Source organism: Plodia interpunctella, chromosome 12 (assembly GCF_027563975.2).
Source record: "Plodia interpunctella isolate USDA-ARS_2022_Savannah chromosome 12, ilPloInte3.2, whole genome shotgun sequence".
NCBI lineage: Eukaryota > Metazoa > Arthropoda > Insecta > Lepidoptera > Pyralidae > Plodia > Plodia interpunctella.
Window position 1 is genome coordinate 5,095,593 of NC_071305.1, and position 16,645 is coordinate 5,112,237.

The 16,645-nt window shown below is 34.9% G+C and overlaps 1 protein-coding gene across 5 annotated transcripts in view; it reads right to left on the reverse strand.

Moving 5' to 3' along the window:
• Fas2 (Fasciclin 2) overlaps window positions 1-16,645 on the reverse strand; it is an 88,583-nt gene that overhangs the window by 6,553 nt on the left and 65,385 nt on the right. For all 5 annotated transcript variants that reach the window (XM_053752552.2, XM_053752551.2, XM_053752550.2 and 2 more), the window contains exons 2-13: window positions 5,934-6,096; window positions 5,494-5,651; window positions 4,961-5,085; window positions 4,348-4,488; window positions 3,769-3,903; window positions 3,243-3,550; window positions 2,938-3,059; window positions 2,636-2,786; window positions 1,987-2,179; window positions 1,374-1,648; window positions 874-1,021; window positions 593-785 (exon numbers count right to left, since the gene is read on the reverse strand). In XM_053752552.2, the coding sequence (XP_053608527.1) occupies window positions 593-785; window positions 874-1,021; window positions 1,374-1,648; window positions 1,987-2,179; window positions 2,636-2,786; window positions 2,938-3,059; window positions 3,243-3,550; window positions 3,769-3,903; window positions 4,348-4,488; window positions 4,961-5,085; window positions 5,494-5,651; window positions 5,934-6,096 (2,112 nt within the window). The remainder of the gene's footprint in view (window positions 1-592; window positions 786-873; window positions 1,022-1,373; window positions 1,649-1,986; window positions 2,180-2,635; window positions 2,787-2,937; window positions 3,060-3,242; window positions 3,551-3,768; window positions 3,904-4,347; window positions 4,489-4,960; window positions 5,086-5,493; window positions 5,652-5,933; window positions 6,097-16,645) is intronic.

Here is a 16,645-nt window from a genome sequence, read left to right on the forward strand (position 1 = left end):
GAATGATAGTAAAACTAAAGTTAAAATAACTTACCATCAATAATAAATTAACACCAACAAAATATATATAACCATATCGAATAATGTCTAACTTATAAAAATATAAAGAGAAGCAAAATCACTTTCAAAATAAATGCAAATGTTAACAAAACAAAAATAATTTTCGGCTGCACACACGTTATAAATTTGTACCTCAAATGGCGCGAATACAATGGAATTTTTTCTGCAAGCAAGATGACAAGATGAAAAAGAAAAAACAGTATATAAATGTTATAAAGAAAATGAGAATCTGGTTAACTCAAACTGGCGTCTAAAACTAAATTGTACTTACATAAAGAAGCAAAGATGAAAGAAACGATGACTGGTAAATCTAATGCACACAGCACTGCAGTAGTGAAATTCTTAGATCTACTAGCAATAAATACAAAATGAAGTGTAACATTTTACAAAAACAATAGTACGTCAAGGATGACCAAACTCAAACAGTAAGTGGTGGTTGATGCCGCGGAAGGAGTCAATGGGTCTGGGGCAGTATAAATGTCGTAGAAACCGGCACGCAACGGCACGTCATTGCTTTCTTGATTGTACTCACCAAGAGCGGTCTGGACGTAAAGCTGCGCCGGCGCAGAATATCCGAGTATGTTGTGTGCCTTGACATGCATACGGTAACGTGTGTCAGGGATGAGCCCTCTCACTTCGTAGCTAATATCTTCGAAAGAGTTTAGCTTTTCCACTACACATTGAGATTCTGACGCAATCTTCCAATTTCCGCTTACTTTCAATACCTGTTGAAATAAACAAATTATTAACATAAATATTGTCAACTTCTGCAGTACCAGTAATTTATATTGTATTAACAAGTTGAACACTTACAGGGCAGTAACTGATTTCGTACATATCGATGGGTTCACCGTTATTTGCAGGAACTTTCCACTTCAGTTCATATTTATCTGCGTACACTCCCTGTATAAGAGATTCCGAACTTATATTTTCTCTCCACTTTGGTTGTTCGGGAGGCGATCTACAAACAAATAAAATAAGTGCAAATTAACAGAAGATCAAATTAATACGTCTATCGTACAAAATGTAAAAATAGCAAAAATACGTCGACAAGATATAACAGTAAATTGACGACCTCTGTAGCCTAATGGCCATCATAACGGTCTGCTACGCACTGGAGGGTTTAATCCGGTCAGGTCAAGATAGACAATGATATTTTTCTGATTGACCTGTTTCTTGGATGTTTATCTATAGTATATATTTAAATAATAAAATACATTGATTTTTAGTATCCCATTGCACAAGTCTCGAATTATTATTTATTTATGATTATTTATTACATAACTTATAAAACATAATGCATTTTAACGTACCTTCTAGGCATGATGACTGTTAAAGGAGCTCCCCAGGCACCGGCGCCAACTTGATTGACTGCAGCAAATCTGAAGTCATACGTGAACATAGGTCTCAAGTTCTCGACAATATACGGCGAGTTGACAGACCAAGTCCTATTCAGCGCAAGGTTCCAGTCGAAATTAGTGTTTTCTTTATATTGGGCGGTGTACGCCAGGATTGGCGGACCCATATCTTCAGCTGGTCCAATTATGTTGAAGGACACCGATGTCGCCGTTATCGTCTCTTGGCGTACCTATTGATTATACATTGGTAATTACATACGATATAGTTAATTATAATTAGTATTATCAAATTCGTAGAATCAAAAGCATTAATATGAACATGCCTATTTTTAATTAAGTTGTTCTTTTTTTACAATCCTTTTTTAGTATATAAGTATATTAATTCTTGTAAATAATAGTAAAAGTAGTAACTATTAGTATGCAGCTTGTAGAATAATTCTTATTTAAAGTACTTAAAGTAAAATGTCTAGGTTTTTGGATAGGCGTTTTTATCATAATATTCTTCGTAATTTTTTATTGCTTCCAAAGATGGAAGAAACAGAAATGATGATCCAATATAAACTTGTACCTGATCTATTTGTCTTGGAGGGAAAGCTTCTCTGAGCTGAATTATGTGTTCCGCTTCGCCAAGAGTGTTGGTTGCAATGCATTTGTATACACCATAGAGAGCTCGGTCTGTAGGCTGAATGGTAACGTAGCTGTAAGGTCCCGAACCATAGATCTTTACTTGGGGAGACTCTACCAAATCTCTGTCGAGGAACCTGGAAACAAATGAAGATTTAAGTCTGCCATTCTTACCATGCGTACTCATTGAAACCCTTTCGGCAGCCATGACAAATGGAGGCACTGTAAATACTGTATTCTAACATTCATTCCACACATTTGATATTTTTACGTCGCGTATCATTGCGCCGCTTTGTCTCATAGAAGACAACCTAGTGTGTTATTACAACTTAACTGGACTCAGATTTTTGTTTATTCAACAACATTACAAGACAATGAAAGTAAATAATCGAGAAATAATTATTTAATGACGTAAATTGTCGCTAAGATTTTGGCTGTTAAGATTTTGATGAAGCATGTGGCATATTTATTTCTATGATCTTATCGACGAAGCGTGTTGCAGATTTCCTTTGTAAATCACTCTATAATATTTTTATAACAAATTGCTAGATCATTGTTGAAGGAAATAAATATATTAAAATCACAATCATTACCTCCATTTGATTGTGGCGTTTGGTATACTTTCAGCGATACAGCTGATGTTCACTGGAAGACCGTTCCAGCTCCAAATTGGTGCATTAGGCATATTTTCAAATGTCGGTGCGAATTGTACAGTCAAATGCCCATTCTTCCTTGCCTCACCACCTAAAAGAATTAATGAAAATATTTTGTAAGTAACATTAAATAATTCAAATATAAAATTAGTACCTATGGATAAAAAACTATATCAGTTTGATAGTAAATACAGGTAATTTTAACGCACTGTCTACTACTGTTTTGAATAAAACATACATACCGCCATTTTCTGCAACACACTCGTACAAGCCATCATCCGTCCTATTTAGATTGGAAATTGTGATAACTGCGCTGGATTGCATTTGATCCCCTGTCTGCCGACTGCTCGTCTCAATTAAAATTCTGCAAAAAAGATATCGTCAAACATATAAACGACTTAGCCTCTAAAATTATAATGTCTACTTCTATTGAGTATATTAAAAGTATCTGATTGAATATGAACGAATACAACCATCGAATAAACGGTAACAATAATTTTATATTTCAATGATATTTCATTCATTATTTATTTAATATTTTACTTACCTTCCATCATCGTTAGCTCCGTTTAGGAACCTATCGGGATTTGAGAGTTTCCTGAAACTCAATCGAGGAGCTGGTCTTCCAGTAGCTTTGCATTCTAATCTCGTTTCGGATCTCTCAGGAGCGGTGATATTGAAAAATTCAAAGATTTTCGGTCGAACAAGGACATCAACGTCTATCTCTGTCTCGTTCTGGCCAGCTTGGTTGACGGCACTGCAGATGTACTTGCCGTAATCACCGGCTTCGACGCGGTCAAATGTCAGAAGTCCACTGATTTCATTCACACTAAATCTTGATGTAGACGCCAAATTCTAGAAGAATTTTAATTTTATATAAAGAAGTAACCGATGTGTTCAAAATTTACCTTAATCCAGTTTAAGCAAACTTAAGTTTCAGTATTAAATAACTTAACGTTTGAATTATCACCAACAATTTGTTGAAATGAAAATAATTCTCAAAGCTTTCAATATCGATGAATTTTTGTGGCATTCTAACCTCAGTATATAGTATAATAATTAAAATACATTACCTCCCGAGTGCTGGCCTTGATCCAAGTGTAAGTGGGGGGCGGCTTGCCTCTGGCTTTGCAAGTGATGGAAGCTGATTCGCCTTCCTTAAGCACTACTTTTGGTTCCCTTTCCTCCATTTCTGGTGCCGTGTATACCTACAAAAAAAAAATAAATGCTTTCACATATTCTTTTACACATACTCTTTGATAAATGAAATATATGATCATTAAATCGAGGTCTTCTGAGATATTATCCCAACTTATTTTTAAATGCAAAAGTGAGTTTGATTTTCATCTCTTAACGCTTTATCTACTCAACCAATCTTCTTGAAATGTCGCGTCAGGAGTACGAAGAAGCAGACAAAAAGATTTGAATGAAATAGATTTGAACCGAATTGAGGCTACACAATTCTCGGTCAGTTGATTAAGTAAACCGGATGCTCACACTATACGTTCATATATTACTTCGGTGACATACAACTATTCTATTTTAGACATTCAGCAAATGTAATGTTTTACAGTGAGAAAATTGTTATGTTAACTAAGTAGGTACGACATAATATCTTAAACATAATTTTATAGTTATCCTAAACATCTTACCTCAAGCTTGATGTGTCTCTCAGCCAGTTCACCAGTTTTGATGACAACAGCTCGGCAAGTGTATGTACCGTCATCACTTTCTTGGACATTTTTGATTTGCAAACCATTTGTGTGAATTACGTATCTATCGTCAGTTGCAATCTGAAACCAAATGGCAGTTTTACTTACAAATACTTCACAAATGTTGTTGTACACTAATGTCACCTACCCGTATTCGGCCAAGATCGTGATGAAACGAATTACACTGCTAGATTTTCCTTGCATTAATACAAAGCTCACGTTAAGAAACAGCAATGAAACGACATGTTTAAACTAGGGACGATAGCATACTCTTGTGTTAAAGTTGGAGGCCAAAGGCTCATCTGGATTGCCGCGGATAATAAAGTGATATGTAGTTCGTATTCGTACGTCTATTCGTTACGATTAATGTAGCTAGCATGAAATCTTATCAAATGCTGTTGACAGTTTTTGATCTTCAGAAAAGCAGAAATTTAATTTCTGCGAGACCTTATCAAAGAAAATTGAACCATCAAGAAGTTCACTATTAAAAATTATGACATCGTACCAATGAATAATATAAGTTTAAATGCGAAAAGAAACCTATATTACTTACAGGAGTTCCTTCCTTGAACCAATCTATAGAGGGCGATGGTTCAGCAGTCACTTCGCACATAACTTTGAAATCCTTCCCTTTCGTCGCGAACTGGTTCTCGTTGGCGTTGGTCCAGGTGATAGCGACTGCAAATGAATTATTATCAGACCGAATTCAAAATATGGGCACAATTTTACACAGTATTTCAGTAGTTTGTACTAAAAATTAAGAGTAATAATTTATCAAGATCTATTAATTTAAATAAATCAAGAGAAGATCTATTAATTTTAATAAATGAAGAAAGTTTCCTTGCTTTCCTCAAGTCAAATTTATTATTCTCCAGAAAACTTTTTGAAATTTCGAACAGATATATTATCGAAGATAGACACTGAGTAGGTTCCTGATATTCATAGAACTAATAAAACGCCATTAATACACATATCACAATTGGATCTTGGCATCAAAGCATATTCAATAAAAAATTAGAAGAAACCTCTTTTTACGTCAAATTCTAAATTAAATAATATTGATCAGTGCAAACTACTAGCATTTACCGTAAGTCTCCAAGATAACGCTAGCGGCGAGTCCGATATTCGTGTAGCTGGACACGCAGGTATAGTTCCCGGCCATGGCGGGTGTGATGGAAGAAATGTACAGCTGTTGTTGTCGCGCTGGCATGGACTCCGTGTAAATCTCTGGTCTTGTGCCGGGACTGTGTGAAGATGAAATGTTACAAATATCCTGCATAAAACCCACTGGACCGCGGAAAATCAAAATATAATGCGTTAACAATCAGGTAGCCGGCTACCGGTGAGTAAGGTTAGAAAAATAATTGTGATCAGTACACACAAGAATCTGAATTGGTTGGCTAGAGGAAGGTAATTTATACAATTATGGATTAATAGATTCGATTTAAATAGACATTAAATAGGTGAATGTTATGTACCAAATTTTGATACGAAACAGGGGGTAATTCGAGACTAATTCGACTTACGCCGCTTCATTGATGACTTGTCCCTTAGGGTCCTTCCACTGTGGCTGCGTGGTCAAGGCCGGATCTGTGCCATCCACCTGGCAGGTCAGCACTACAGCCTTGCCGATAGCAACCGTCTGCACCTTCTGCATTGGGAATATCCGGAGATTCTGTCCGGAGCATCCTGGAAAGAAAGGGATGATGTAGAATATGTACTACTTTTAAAATGTAAGTAGCTATAATATATTTAAACCTTTCTCAATAAATTTTAATTTTAATGTAACTGCTAAGAGTATCTACATCTATAAATCAATCAATAAATCAATCTGTTTGAGGTTTGAGCCCTCTTTTTTCCAATATTTCGAGACGCAAAACTAGTCAAATAAAAGAATACATATATATGAAAAAAATACTTTTACGAAATTGTTTTATCAGAATTCACTAGTTAAATAAATAAAAACTACATTACATATTGTAAAGTACTTTTCGTTAAATAAAGTTATTACAAACAAAAGATGACTAGTAAACTATTCCATTTGATGCTTTGATCAAATATTCAAAGGGATATAAAATATGGGCCCTGACGACTCCTGCGACGAAGTCTGTAATTAGTTAACCGCAAGTTACTCAGCGGCACGTGACACAGCGGTATTTATTAACGTGCCTGGTGTACCGTGAAACTACTGCCCAGTCAGTGTTACCCATTATCGTGAATCTATCAACTTGTTACTTATGACTACTCAGTTTTCATGAAATTGTTGATATTTCACAGTTTTGAACAGTCGAAATTGCTGATGTTAATTGTAATTGACAATTTTTTTATCGAAGAAATACAAAAAATCTCACATTATACTTTAATTGTTGCATTCTATTTGCCTCGAAATCTGGGGCTTGTGTAAAAAATATGAAGTACAAGAAACAGTAACATTATATTTTATTCCATAAAAGTAATATATTGAGGAAGCAATTAATTTAGATGAGAGTTATTGCAAACCATAAAGTTCGAAAAAAACTATTTTAACAGAAGATTATAAATAAATATACATGACAATGATTGTTCTAGACCATCATATCTAGGAAGTCAGTTTAAAGAACGCGACGAAAAGCTTTGAGGCCTATCTACACGACATGGATAATATCTTCCGCCTCGACGACTCAAGTGTCGTCAGACCATTCATGCGGGCACGCCTTGTTAGACATGTTGCATAGGTAGGACACAATAAACAACTTTTTTATCCTCATAGCAGACTAGGGTTACTATAGGTAATATATTTTTGTCCACCATTGAAAACTCTCAATATTTGTCCTGTTTCCAATCCTATATGTTAACGTTGACGGAACGAGATAAAATATACTTTAGCTTAAAATGACTTAACTTTTTTACGAATAACAAGTTATTAAACATCCATAGATCATCTAAATGAAAACACGTGTGTAAAATTATGTAATTGTTTTCATGTTGCATATCACACTCAAACAACCGTCTCCATTCAAAATCAAACCTTTGAGTAACTTATCCAACCATAATTCAGCTGTTTTTCTACTTCTACACAAAAATGGGTGTCCAAAAACTAGCCGTTTTCAAACCGGCCAGCCCAGGTCCCTTTCAACTCATGGGACCTTCTAAAAAATGCAGCTTTATTGGACTGTGGTCCATCGTGATTCTACGTAGAATGCGAGACACGTCCGCTCCGTTTTTCTGGAGATTTTCCAACCGCTGATGCTTCTTTATAGTATTGCATAAAAACATGTCTACTATCTAAGCTATTTAAACGCTTTTCTATTAAGTAAGTATACGTAGTTAGTAAGTAACTTTGTAATTTATGAAGAAGTTAACTGTGTAGCTAATGTTTTATGAGTACTTTCTATAGACTTATTTTTCACGTTATTTTATTTTACTGCTACTGTGCTGAAATCTTTATTTACTACAGTAACAGCTGTACACAAGTTTTTATTGATTTTGGGATTACGATTTAAAATATATTTACACTGCTTTAATCTCATGATTTCTGGGCCTTTTGTCTATCCCAGCTCAAAAAAACTGCTGTAGTGAATTAAAAAAAACGATGAAGCATCATAGCCGAGACTTATATTTTTATCTACAATATAATGTTATGATGAGAGCGGGTGGCCCAAGGGGATACCGCGGAACACAATTTTTATATAGTAAAAAATAGGTTTCACGACCTCCTTCCATGCAAATTGGCTGGGGGAATTTGTATTGAATTCCCTCTCGGAAACGTGTGTTATCTGTACCTTTAAGTTCTATGTAATTTTGGAGATCTCTTGATTGTATTTGTTGTAAAAAAGATTATTGTAAACTTGATCTTCGTTTATTTGATGGGCTAATTTCATGATACAGATAATATATTGATATGAATAAGTGTGAATTAATTCACACTTAAAAATGTAACTATATATTATAATGTACTACGTACTTACTTTTGATATGCCATATCATATCAAAAGTAGGTATGTAGTCTTAGTCGTAGTACTTTTTATACTAACTTCTGGGTACTAACACATTTTATATAATTCATTATTACAAGTTTTGGGAACTGGTAGTAGTAAATATTCTGAAGTTATGAATAAGAATATATAAAATGTGTTAGTACCCAGATATTTCTCTCTTTATTTTGCGAACACACAATGAAATTGTTTATACAACGTAACTGAGTATAAAACAAAAGCAATAAATAATGGACAGGTATTTCCGTAATATGTTAGTACTCAGATCCCCTGAGCCCCATTCGTAAAAGAGAGTACGTACAGACAGTATTACGCAGACGGTACCGCATCAAAAGCTTAACATGAATTTTACAAACAGACTGTGCCTTGGAGGCATCACCAAAATTTCATCAACTGCATTGGGAGGGGTGAATGTGGCAACGAGGGGACAAGTGAAATAAGCGAGCGGCGGATTAAAGGGTTTGCGGAAAATTTGTATGCCTTATAACGGCTCTGGGTCCCTACGCGGTTTTGTGTTACCAATTATGTTCCTTTAATTCATAACAAGCTTTACAATCTGACACTGTTCGAAATATAACCAACGAATACGAATGGTTAAAGGACATCCTTGTTAAGATAGAAATGGAAAACACACAAAGAAAATGCAATCCCAATTCACCCTTTTAAACCGAATTCAAATTTCATGTTTACAAAGCGAAAAAGATTGGGATCGAACCAAATTCGATACATAGCGGTAACCTTTGACATTTTTACAACAATACGCAAATACGCCGATGTGAAACGAACCGTGGCAGTTTCAGGTCTAACGGAGACCCTTACGTGTCCCATTGGAAATCAGTTCTGACTTGAGACCACACGGGTCTAATAGGGAACAAAAGATGTGTGTCTGTACACAACCTCGGTGGTAGGGTAGGTATTGTGATTAATCGCTTAGGCATTATTTCCTAATTAAGCCCACCTTCCCCTTGATACGGAACGTTGCCGGAGGCGTCTGAGGGGTCGAGAGAACTCCAAACAAAAACAAAGTTACTTCAGACAGAAAACGAAAGTACCGGTTTGAATCTGAACCATATGGGTGAAACACGTCATTCGCATTTATGCAACTTTGTATTGTTTCAAAGGAAAAAATTAAATAGATCTCATGATAAACAATAGACTATTGTAATGGACTAATGGATATAAAGTATTTTCGAGATACAATAAATAAAAGTTACACTGTGTAATATAAGGATTTTTTATCTAACACGTATAAAAGAAACTCAGAGAAAACGTCCAAACGGAAGGAAGTAGAATTAATAAGCATGATTCCCTGTATCTAAATCATAAATCAATTAAGTAGATACGATTAATATAAGGAATCGTGACCGCATTATCATTCTATCACATAAAATATTTATATACAATCAGCCGACCCTACTTGACATGTGACTGTATCTGTAGTGAAAAGGCCATAATTGAGGGAAATGAGATAAATTACTCTTGTGGCTTGTCCAGGCCGTGAAAGGGGATGTCGGCAAGCCCCAGGGGCTGCAACCCGTGCATTGACTTATATTATCGCAAGCAAATTTTGCTAAAAGTTATAGACGAGGAGGTGACTCGTAAGAATTCAGTAAAGCAGCTGAACTTTTGAGCCATGTATTTTATTTGCCAATACTAAGTATAATTATTTAGATGTAAATAACGTTTGCAAAGAAAGTGCCAACAATATTTCTCAATCGAAGAGAGCTGAGCGAAAGGTGCGATGAAATTTTCAGAAAAGCATATTCTGAGGTATCCTTTAATGACTCGAGTTAGGTGTTTGAGTTCTTGGGATTACCGTTAATGGTGCTATAACTAGAAAGGAGAAGCACAACCGTTCCAATAAATTTTCAGCGCTAAAACCTTGCTAAACTCCGGGGCTATCCGAATTCCCCTTGAGCCCAGCGTCATTATCAGTTTAGACCGAGCCCTTCTAAAAAAACATAAAAAGCGATGTCTGAAATTCGCTGAGTGCAGGGGCGTAACGAAGTGTAGCCCACTTAAAACAATAGCTAAATACGAGGGTCGGAAGCTACCTTTAACGCGCTTCCCATACTTAAAAGTCGAGATCACTCAATATGTGCTGAATTTGCAGAATTTTAGGGAGTCTTTTATTGCTTAGGATCTTTACGGCGTCCTACGGGACCTATAAATTTTGAAATTCAAAACATTGTTTCTTAGGTAAATTTGCTGAAAGGGAGTTAGGGGCTAAGAAGGAATTCTTTCTTAGATGTTGTGGATTTTGTAATCAATGTTTGTTGGGGCTTTAAAGCAAAGAATAGCTGGCAAATTGATCCGATTTCACCCCTGGCTTGGCGGACCATTAATTACCAGTAGATGCCTACCGAGAAGCCCCGATGTACGACCGTTCCTCACTTTATGTCCCGCAAACAGGCCGACATCATTTCACCCCGCGTTTGTTTATTACCTCGCCCTGAAAAGTTTTCTGCGCTTTAATTGACTTCGGAGAAAGTTGTAAATACTTCAAGTTATATTGAGAATGTCACAATGATCTTGGGATGACATGCCTAATCAAACATTTTTGAACTTTCTATTCTATCTAATTCTAATATATTTTTTTCTAAATTGATCTAAATTGTTGGGCGTCACAAAAAGATATGTTTGGTATTAAATTACAGATTATCACCAACTCCAATTAAAAAGCTCTAGATTTGTTTTAATTAATTATATTTTATTGATATTTTTATGGGCACATTAAAAAATTCAAGTCTTTCCCAGCCAATTAACAACTTCGACGTCAGTGTTTGGTCAACGCAAAATTAATTGGGTGTTTAACGTCGAAAGGAAGGAATCGCGGAACTTTATTTAATTTTATGTTATTCTTGGGAATGGTTACGAGTCGACGGAAGAAATTGGAGATTTGCCTTCGTTCCTAGATGAAATTGGCATTCTTTCAAGGAGTTCTGCTTTGAGCTGAGCCACGGCTGAGATTGCTCACTTTAAGCCATCTTTAGTTTTCTTTGCGGATAAGTTAGATTACGCTGGCTTTCATAACGCTTTTGACGTGCGAACATCTTCGCCTCGCAGTCTTGAAATATACTTATCTTGAGAACATATATACATATAAAAGTGGGTTCTCTCATATAATATTTTCTAATTAAGAAATTTTCAGATTTATTTAAACCAAAAGCTTTTCTTAAACACGTGGAGAGGAAAAAACATTATTGGTACTTTTCCCAAACCTTAATTGGGGTCAGAGAACGACAATAGCAAGAATAAATACTAATTAACGATATTTAAATCCACCCCGTTTTTTACAGTGCGTGCGCACGGTTTGATTAATGGATAAAAATATATCTATTACATAATTTAATCTGTAGATAGTATTATGATATAATGTATGTACGATCAATAGCACATCAAGCTACTACAATACATTGCAAATTCGCCGTTATTACTGCCCCACATATGGTGCTATTCAGGGCAACTTTGACATGCGCTTGACTGTACAAATTTGAATTTTTTGTAGATATTTTATTTGTGCAATCGTCTGTTTTGTATTAAGACTCAATAACAATAGGGGAATTAATAGGATGATGCGTTGCGGCTGGTGAACCATCAAGTGATTGTAATCTTAAATTGAGTAACAAGAGCGTAGGTGACCTGAGTTACTACGCGACGTCACTTGCTATTTTTACATTAGAAAAAGTAAAACATCTATGCAGATTATGCCAAATCGATTTTTACAAGATTTTATTTTTTCTTATTAGTAGTTATTATAAGTTTATTACAGGTTAGTTTTAACGTGGCTCAATTTTATAATTATAGACACATTCTAAACTACGCATTTCGCATTTAATAAAAACAGATAATACCCTGTGCGAATACAAACTTTCGCACAAAAAATAAGTCCACCATTGTATCTTTACTTTCTTGTTTTGTATATAGTTTTAAGTTTTTAACATGCGTTTAACATGCGTTATCTCCACACCTTTTTCACACCACTCCACCCGAAGATTTTAGTTTACTATCTAGAGCATAAAATCGGATTTTATATCGCCCATATGCAATGAAAATTAAATATTTTCCAAGAAAGAGAAGTGAAAACAAAATTCAAAAGAAATGTCTTTCTAATTCAAGCCGTCTCATGTCTCATTCCCGTACATATCTCATCGCTTTGTATTCTGTCGTCATCCGTCGCCCAGTTTAATTATTGCCCCCGCCATGTTTGCCAATAAGGTGAGCCGTGACTTTTTAGTATAAATCTCCGGGCATTCCCCTGAAACCAATCTGTTCTGTGAAGACCACGCATTTTTCAGTTTTATTGCTGTTGAATATTAAGATATTATTAAAAGTTTACGAGAAATAGGTCACGAAGGAAGGACAGAAAGATAAAATTAAATGTAAACCTGTAAGTTATCCGTGGCGCATTCTAAAATGAAGTTAAAATTATAACTGCAAAGATATAAGTTTGTATCCTTTTTTTTAAATGATTATTTTAAAAAACCGGATACTAACTTATATCTTTGCAGAAAAGAAAAGAAATCATGAAGTCTATGACACCAATTGACAAGTCACGTCACAAAATGAAATTCAAATTTTTGTTTGCGCGCGTTCCAAAATATTTACACAACAATGCGTTCCCGCCAAATGCTCAGTTTCCAACGCCCATCGAAGTATCGCAGGATCTATACTCAAACAAAACATGCAAACAAGCAAACACACAAATCTGATCAAACCGCCTGCGATCACGCACTGTTTGCCTGATCTATTAGGAAGGTACCTACGTGCTTTTAATGATAAAATATAGCTATATATATAAAATTTAGTATTTTATCTTACATTAAAAAGAATAACAACTTTTTCTGTAAATGTTGTTTTAGAATCGCAAATCCTCCAAAGCGCTAATATGAGCTAAACGTAAGCTTCGCGTGTCTACCCCATAAGCGAGGAACATGTGAAATAAATCCTACGTAAATATATCTAAATTGGGACCCCAGCTTAATATCTATTTCTAATTTATAATGAAACCCATCCAACGAGCCATGAAGAGACGCTTTGCTACACAACACAATCCAATTAAGATATTTTACGAACGTTATGACCGTCTGTCGAAATGAACAGCGGAAGGGTTAAAATGCCAGCGAATAAAGGAAGTAAAAATGAGAGTAATCTCTTGTTTGGAAAAATCTGCTATCGACATCGATGGCTACAGAAGACAGATACTCGTACATAGTCTTCCCTAAATGTCACAAAAGTTGACTGAGATTATGTTCTTAGCATAAAATCTGTACTTTTACTATATTTGTATAAGAAACTAAAAAAATAAGATAATGAATTTCAGGAAATAAAATAAGAAACAAAATTTTACATAACCCTTTATAAATAGTAATTTATCAAAAAGTAATTGCAAGCCGACTTTGTCACACTTTACTTGATGTAACTCTAAAATTCCCACCAAAAAATGCTACAGAAACCTCCAGAGACGATATTCTGGAGAAAATTGGAAAGTATGACAAGTGGAAAAATCGGCATTTGACGGTGACGGGCGATGGGTCTCGGGTATGGGAAATCATAACATTTTCGACAGTCGAATTGAAATCTATTTCTATTTGAATTATTTAACAATGTACCAGACAAACTTTATGTACTTGGTTTTGGAGGTTATTTAAAAAAATCATAGCTAAAGCGATTGGGAATTTAAAAAAATACGCGTCAGATAATGTTGATGTCCTACTTGACGTACATGACTCGCAAACCCAATAATGTATAGAGAACATCGTACCGATAAGTCTCCCGACACACTGGACAAAATATGCAATCAATTCATTGGTTAAAAAATAAAATGCACATAATATGCGGTATTTGAATAACCAACATATTAAATGTCATATTAATTAATCATTTTTGTTTTATGTTTATTCTTGTTCTCATTGTTGGCTTTTTGACTCCAAATCACTGACATAAGTTCCATTATTTTTATTTTTGACATTTGATTAGTTGGAAAGTAGCGAACTTATTGATACTTAAATAGTATTTTCTTTTCTTTCGTATGGAGAATATGTTGGGCGTCAAAATGAGAACTTATTGAAAGAAAATTATAAAATAATACAATAATAACCTAACTAAACAATAAATAAGTATTACTTCCTATGCACGCGTCACTCATGTCAAATATAATGATGTCATCATTGTTCCCGAGAACAAGATAGAATCTTATCAAGAAACCGGACAATCTAAATTTCAGCTACGTGTCAGTATTGCCAACATACCCTTTCCTATTTTATCGTGAGAACGATCAGTTCCATGCCTTGCTTTTATGTTCTCTCATAAACGTCCGAGTTATAATGTAACACTCCATGTTTCCCACTTTTAAGTGTTTCTAGTGTAAATTATGTGACATTTTTGACACTTCAACTGTTACGCTTTGTAAGATAAGGTCATTGACACTCTAGTTACATTATTGTGTAACTAGTGGTTCAATGACCTTTTTCAAGGTGTTATTTAAAAATAATTGCCATAAATTGCCATTAATTCATCCAATTGTCAGTACTGTATTTTGAGCCTTATTTAAATGGATGATGATGAACAATGTGGTCTCTAGATATTTTAGGTATGTAAAAAAATATAATATACAAACTTATTAACAAGGAACTGTATTTTTCGTCACCACCTAAATGAAGGTGAAGATCATCAGGAGTCGTACTATTGCAGGAATTTAAAAAAAATCCTCACGCTTTTTTGCATTCATACTCACTTCAAAACTTAGTTAGCGGAAATAATTTTTAATCCAAACTCCTCTATTGGTTCATATTCCTGCGCTCAAGGTTTCACTTCATAGATGATGTGGCGGGAAAGTGGCGACCCCTTATAATTTTCCAATTATTATTTCCTATCCAATTTTCCAAGGTGTCGCTCGCGGCTCTCGTCAAATGCAGCCCTACGTAGTTTTAATAGCCACGGCTCCCTCGTTGTTATTCCGCTGCAGAAGTCAGGTGCACACCAATTACCGGCTTTTTGTTGGCTTTCAATAGTTTTCATGGCGAAACGTGACGAAAATGTGTTTTGGAAAAAATAACAAGCATTTGCCTAAAAAATATGAATATAATTATTATTTGTCTTCCTGTGTAGATTGTATTACTCTCAAAGAACTAATGAATCACTATTTTTAAAATCAGATATACCTAAATGAAGAGTTAGATATTGTGTAAAGCAAAACCTGGCAAAAAAGGCAGTAAGTACATAATTGATCGCATAACATCAGATAGGGAAAGGTGGATGAGACTGCCACGCTGTACCGACCCCACATATAGTATAAAAAGGGTAGTCGGTCGATGATGATAAAAATAAAATTTTAAACGGACCCTTGGCACCAGCTTTCTATGGCGGCAGAAGGAACCGGGAAAACTAAAATGAGAGAGATATAGAAATGAAATTTTATCAACTTTATATTAACCTCAAAACCAAACCCTAAAACTTCTTTAAGTTTAATCACAGCAAAATTATCATGTCTCAGTTTTCATAACCAACTAATCAAACTAATTTCGTACCACCATGTGTCATGTTCATGAGAAATGCGCAAACTAGCAGAGAGGCAATCATTCAGCCGTGGACGCTTTATAAACAGGGGTGGCTCTAGGACTAATTTGGGTTTCTGCACGGCTTTATAGCCGAAAGTAAACAATTTAAGTTGACTGGACACACAAGGAGGGTAATGAAAATTATTAAACAACGGTGGCTTTTGGTGTGCCACCATACAGTGGCAATGTCCTTACTTATTATAAAAAGAAGTCTCGCTGACACATCTGTCTTTCTATCTATCTGTATGAATGCAATAAACTTTTTTTAAAAACTATTTTCACCAATACATAGTGTGTTTCCTGAGGAAGGTTTGGGTGTATAATTTATTATGGATTTACCCAAGCGAAGCCGCGACGGGCCGCAAGTAATGTACAAAATAATCTATTTATGGCAACATGATGTCCATTCTTCAATTGTCTTGGAAACTAAAAATGTTGAGATGCGATATATTTTAAAATGAATAAATTATGTTTGAAAATTATTATAAGCATATATTTAACTACTTTCCCAGAATAATATTATAAAAGAAAATAACAATGTGTAAGTTAAAATAAATTGTTCTTGGTATCAACCTACTCACATGTTTTTAAATATATTTCTACCAATTAAAAGCCTCTACAACAAGGATATGAGTCACAAGGGATTAATTACTTTTTGCATCATGTATTGAAATATTTAATTTTACATATTTTACATATAATTTT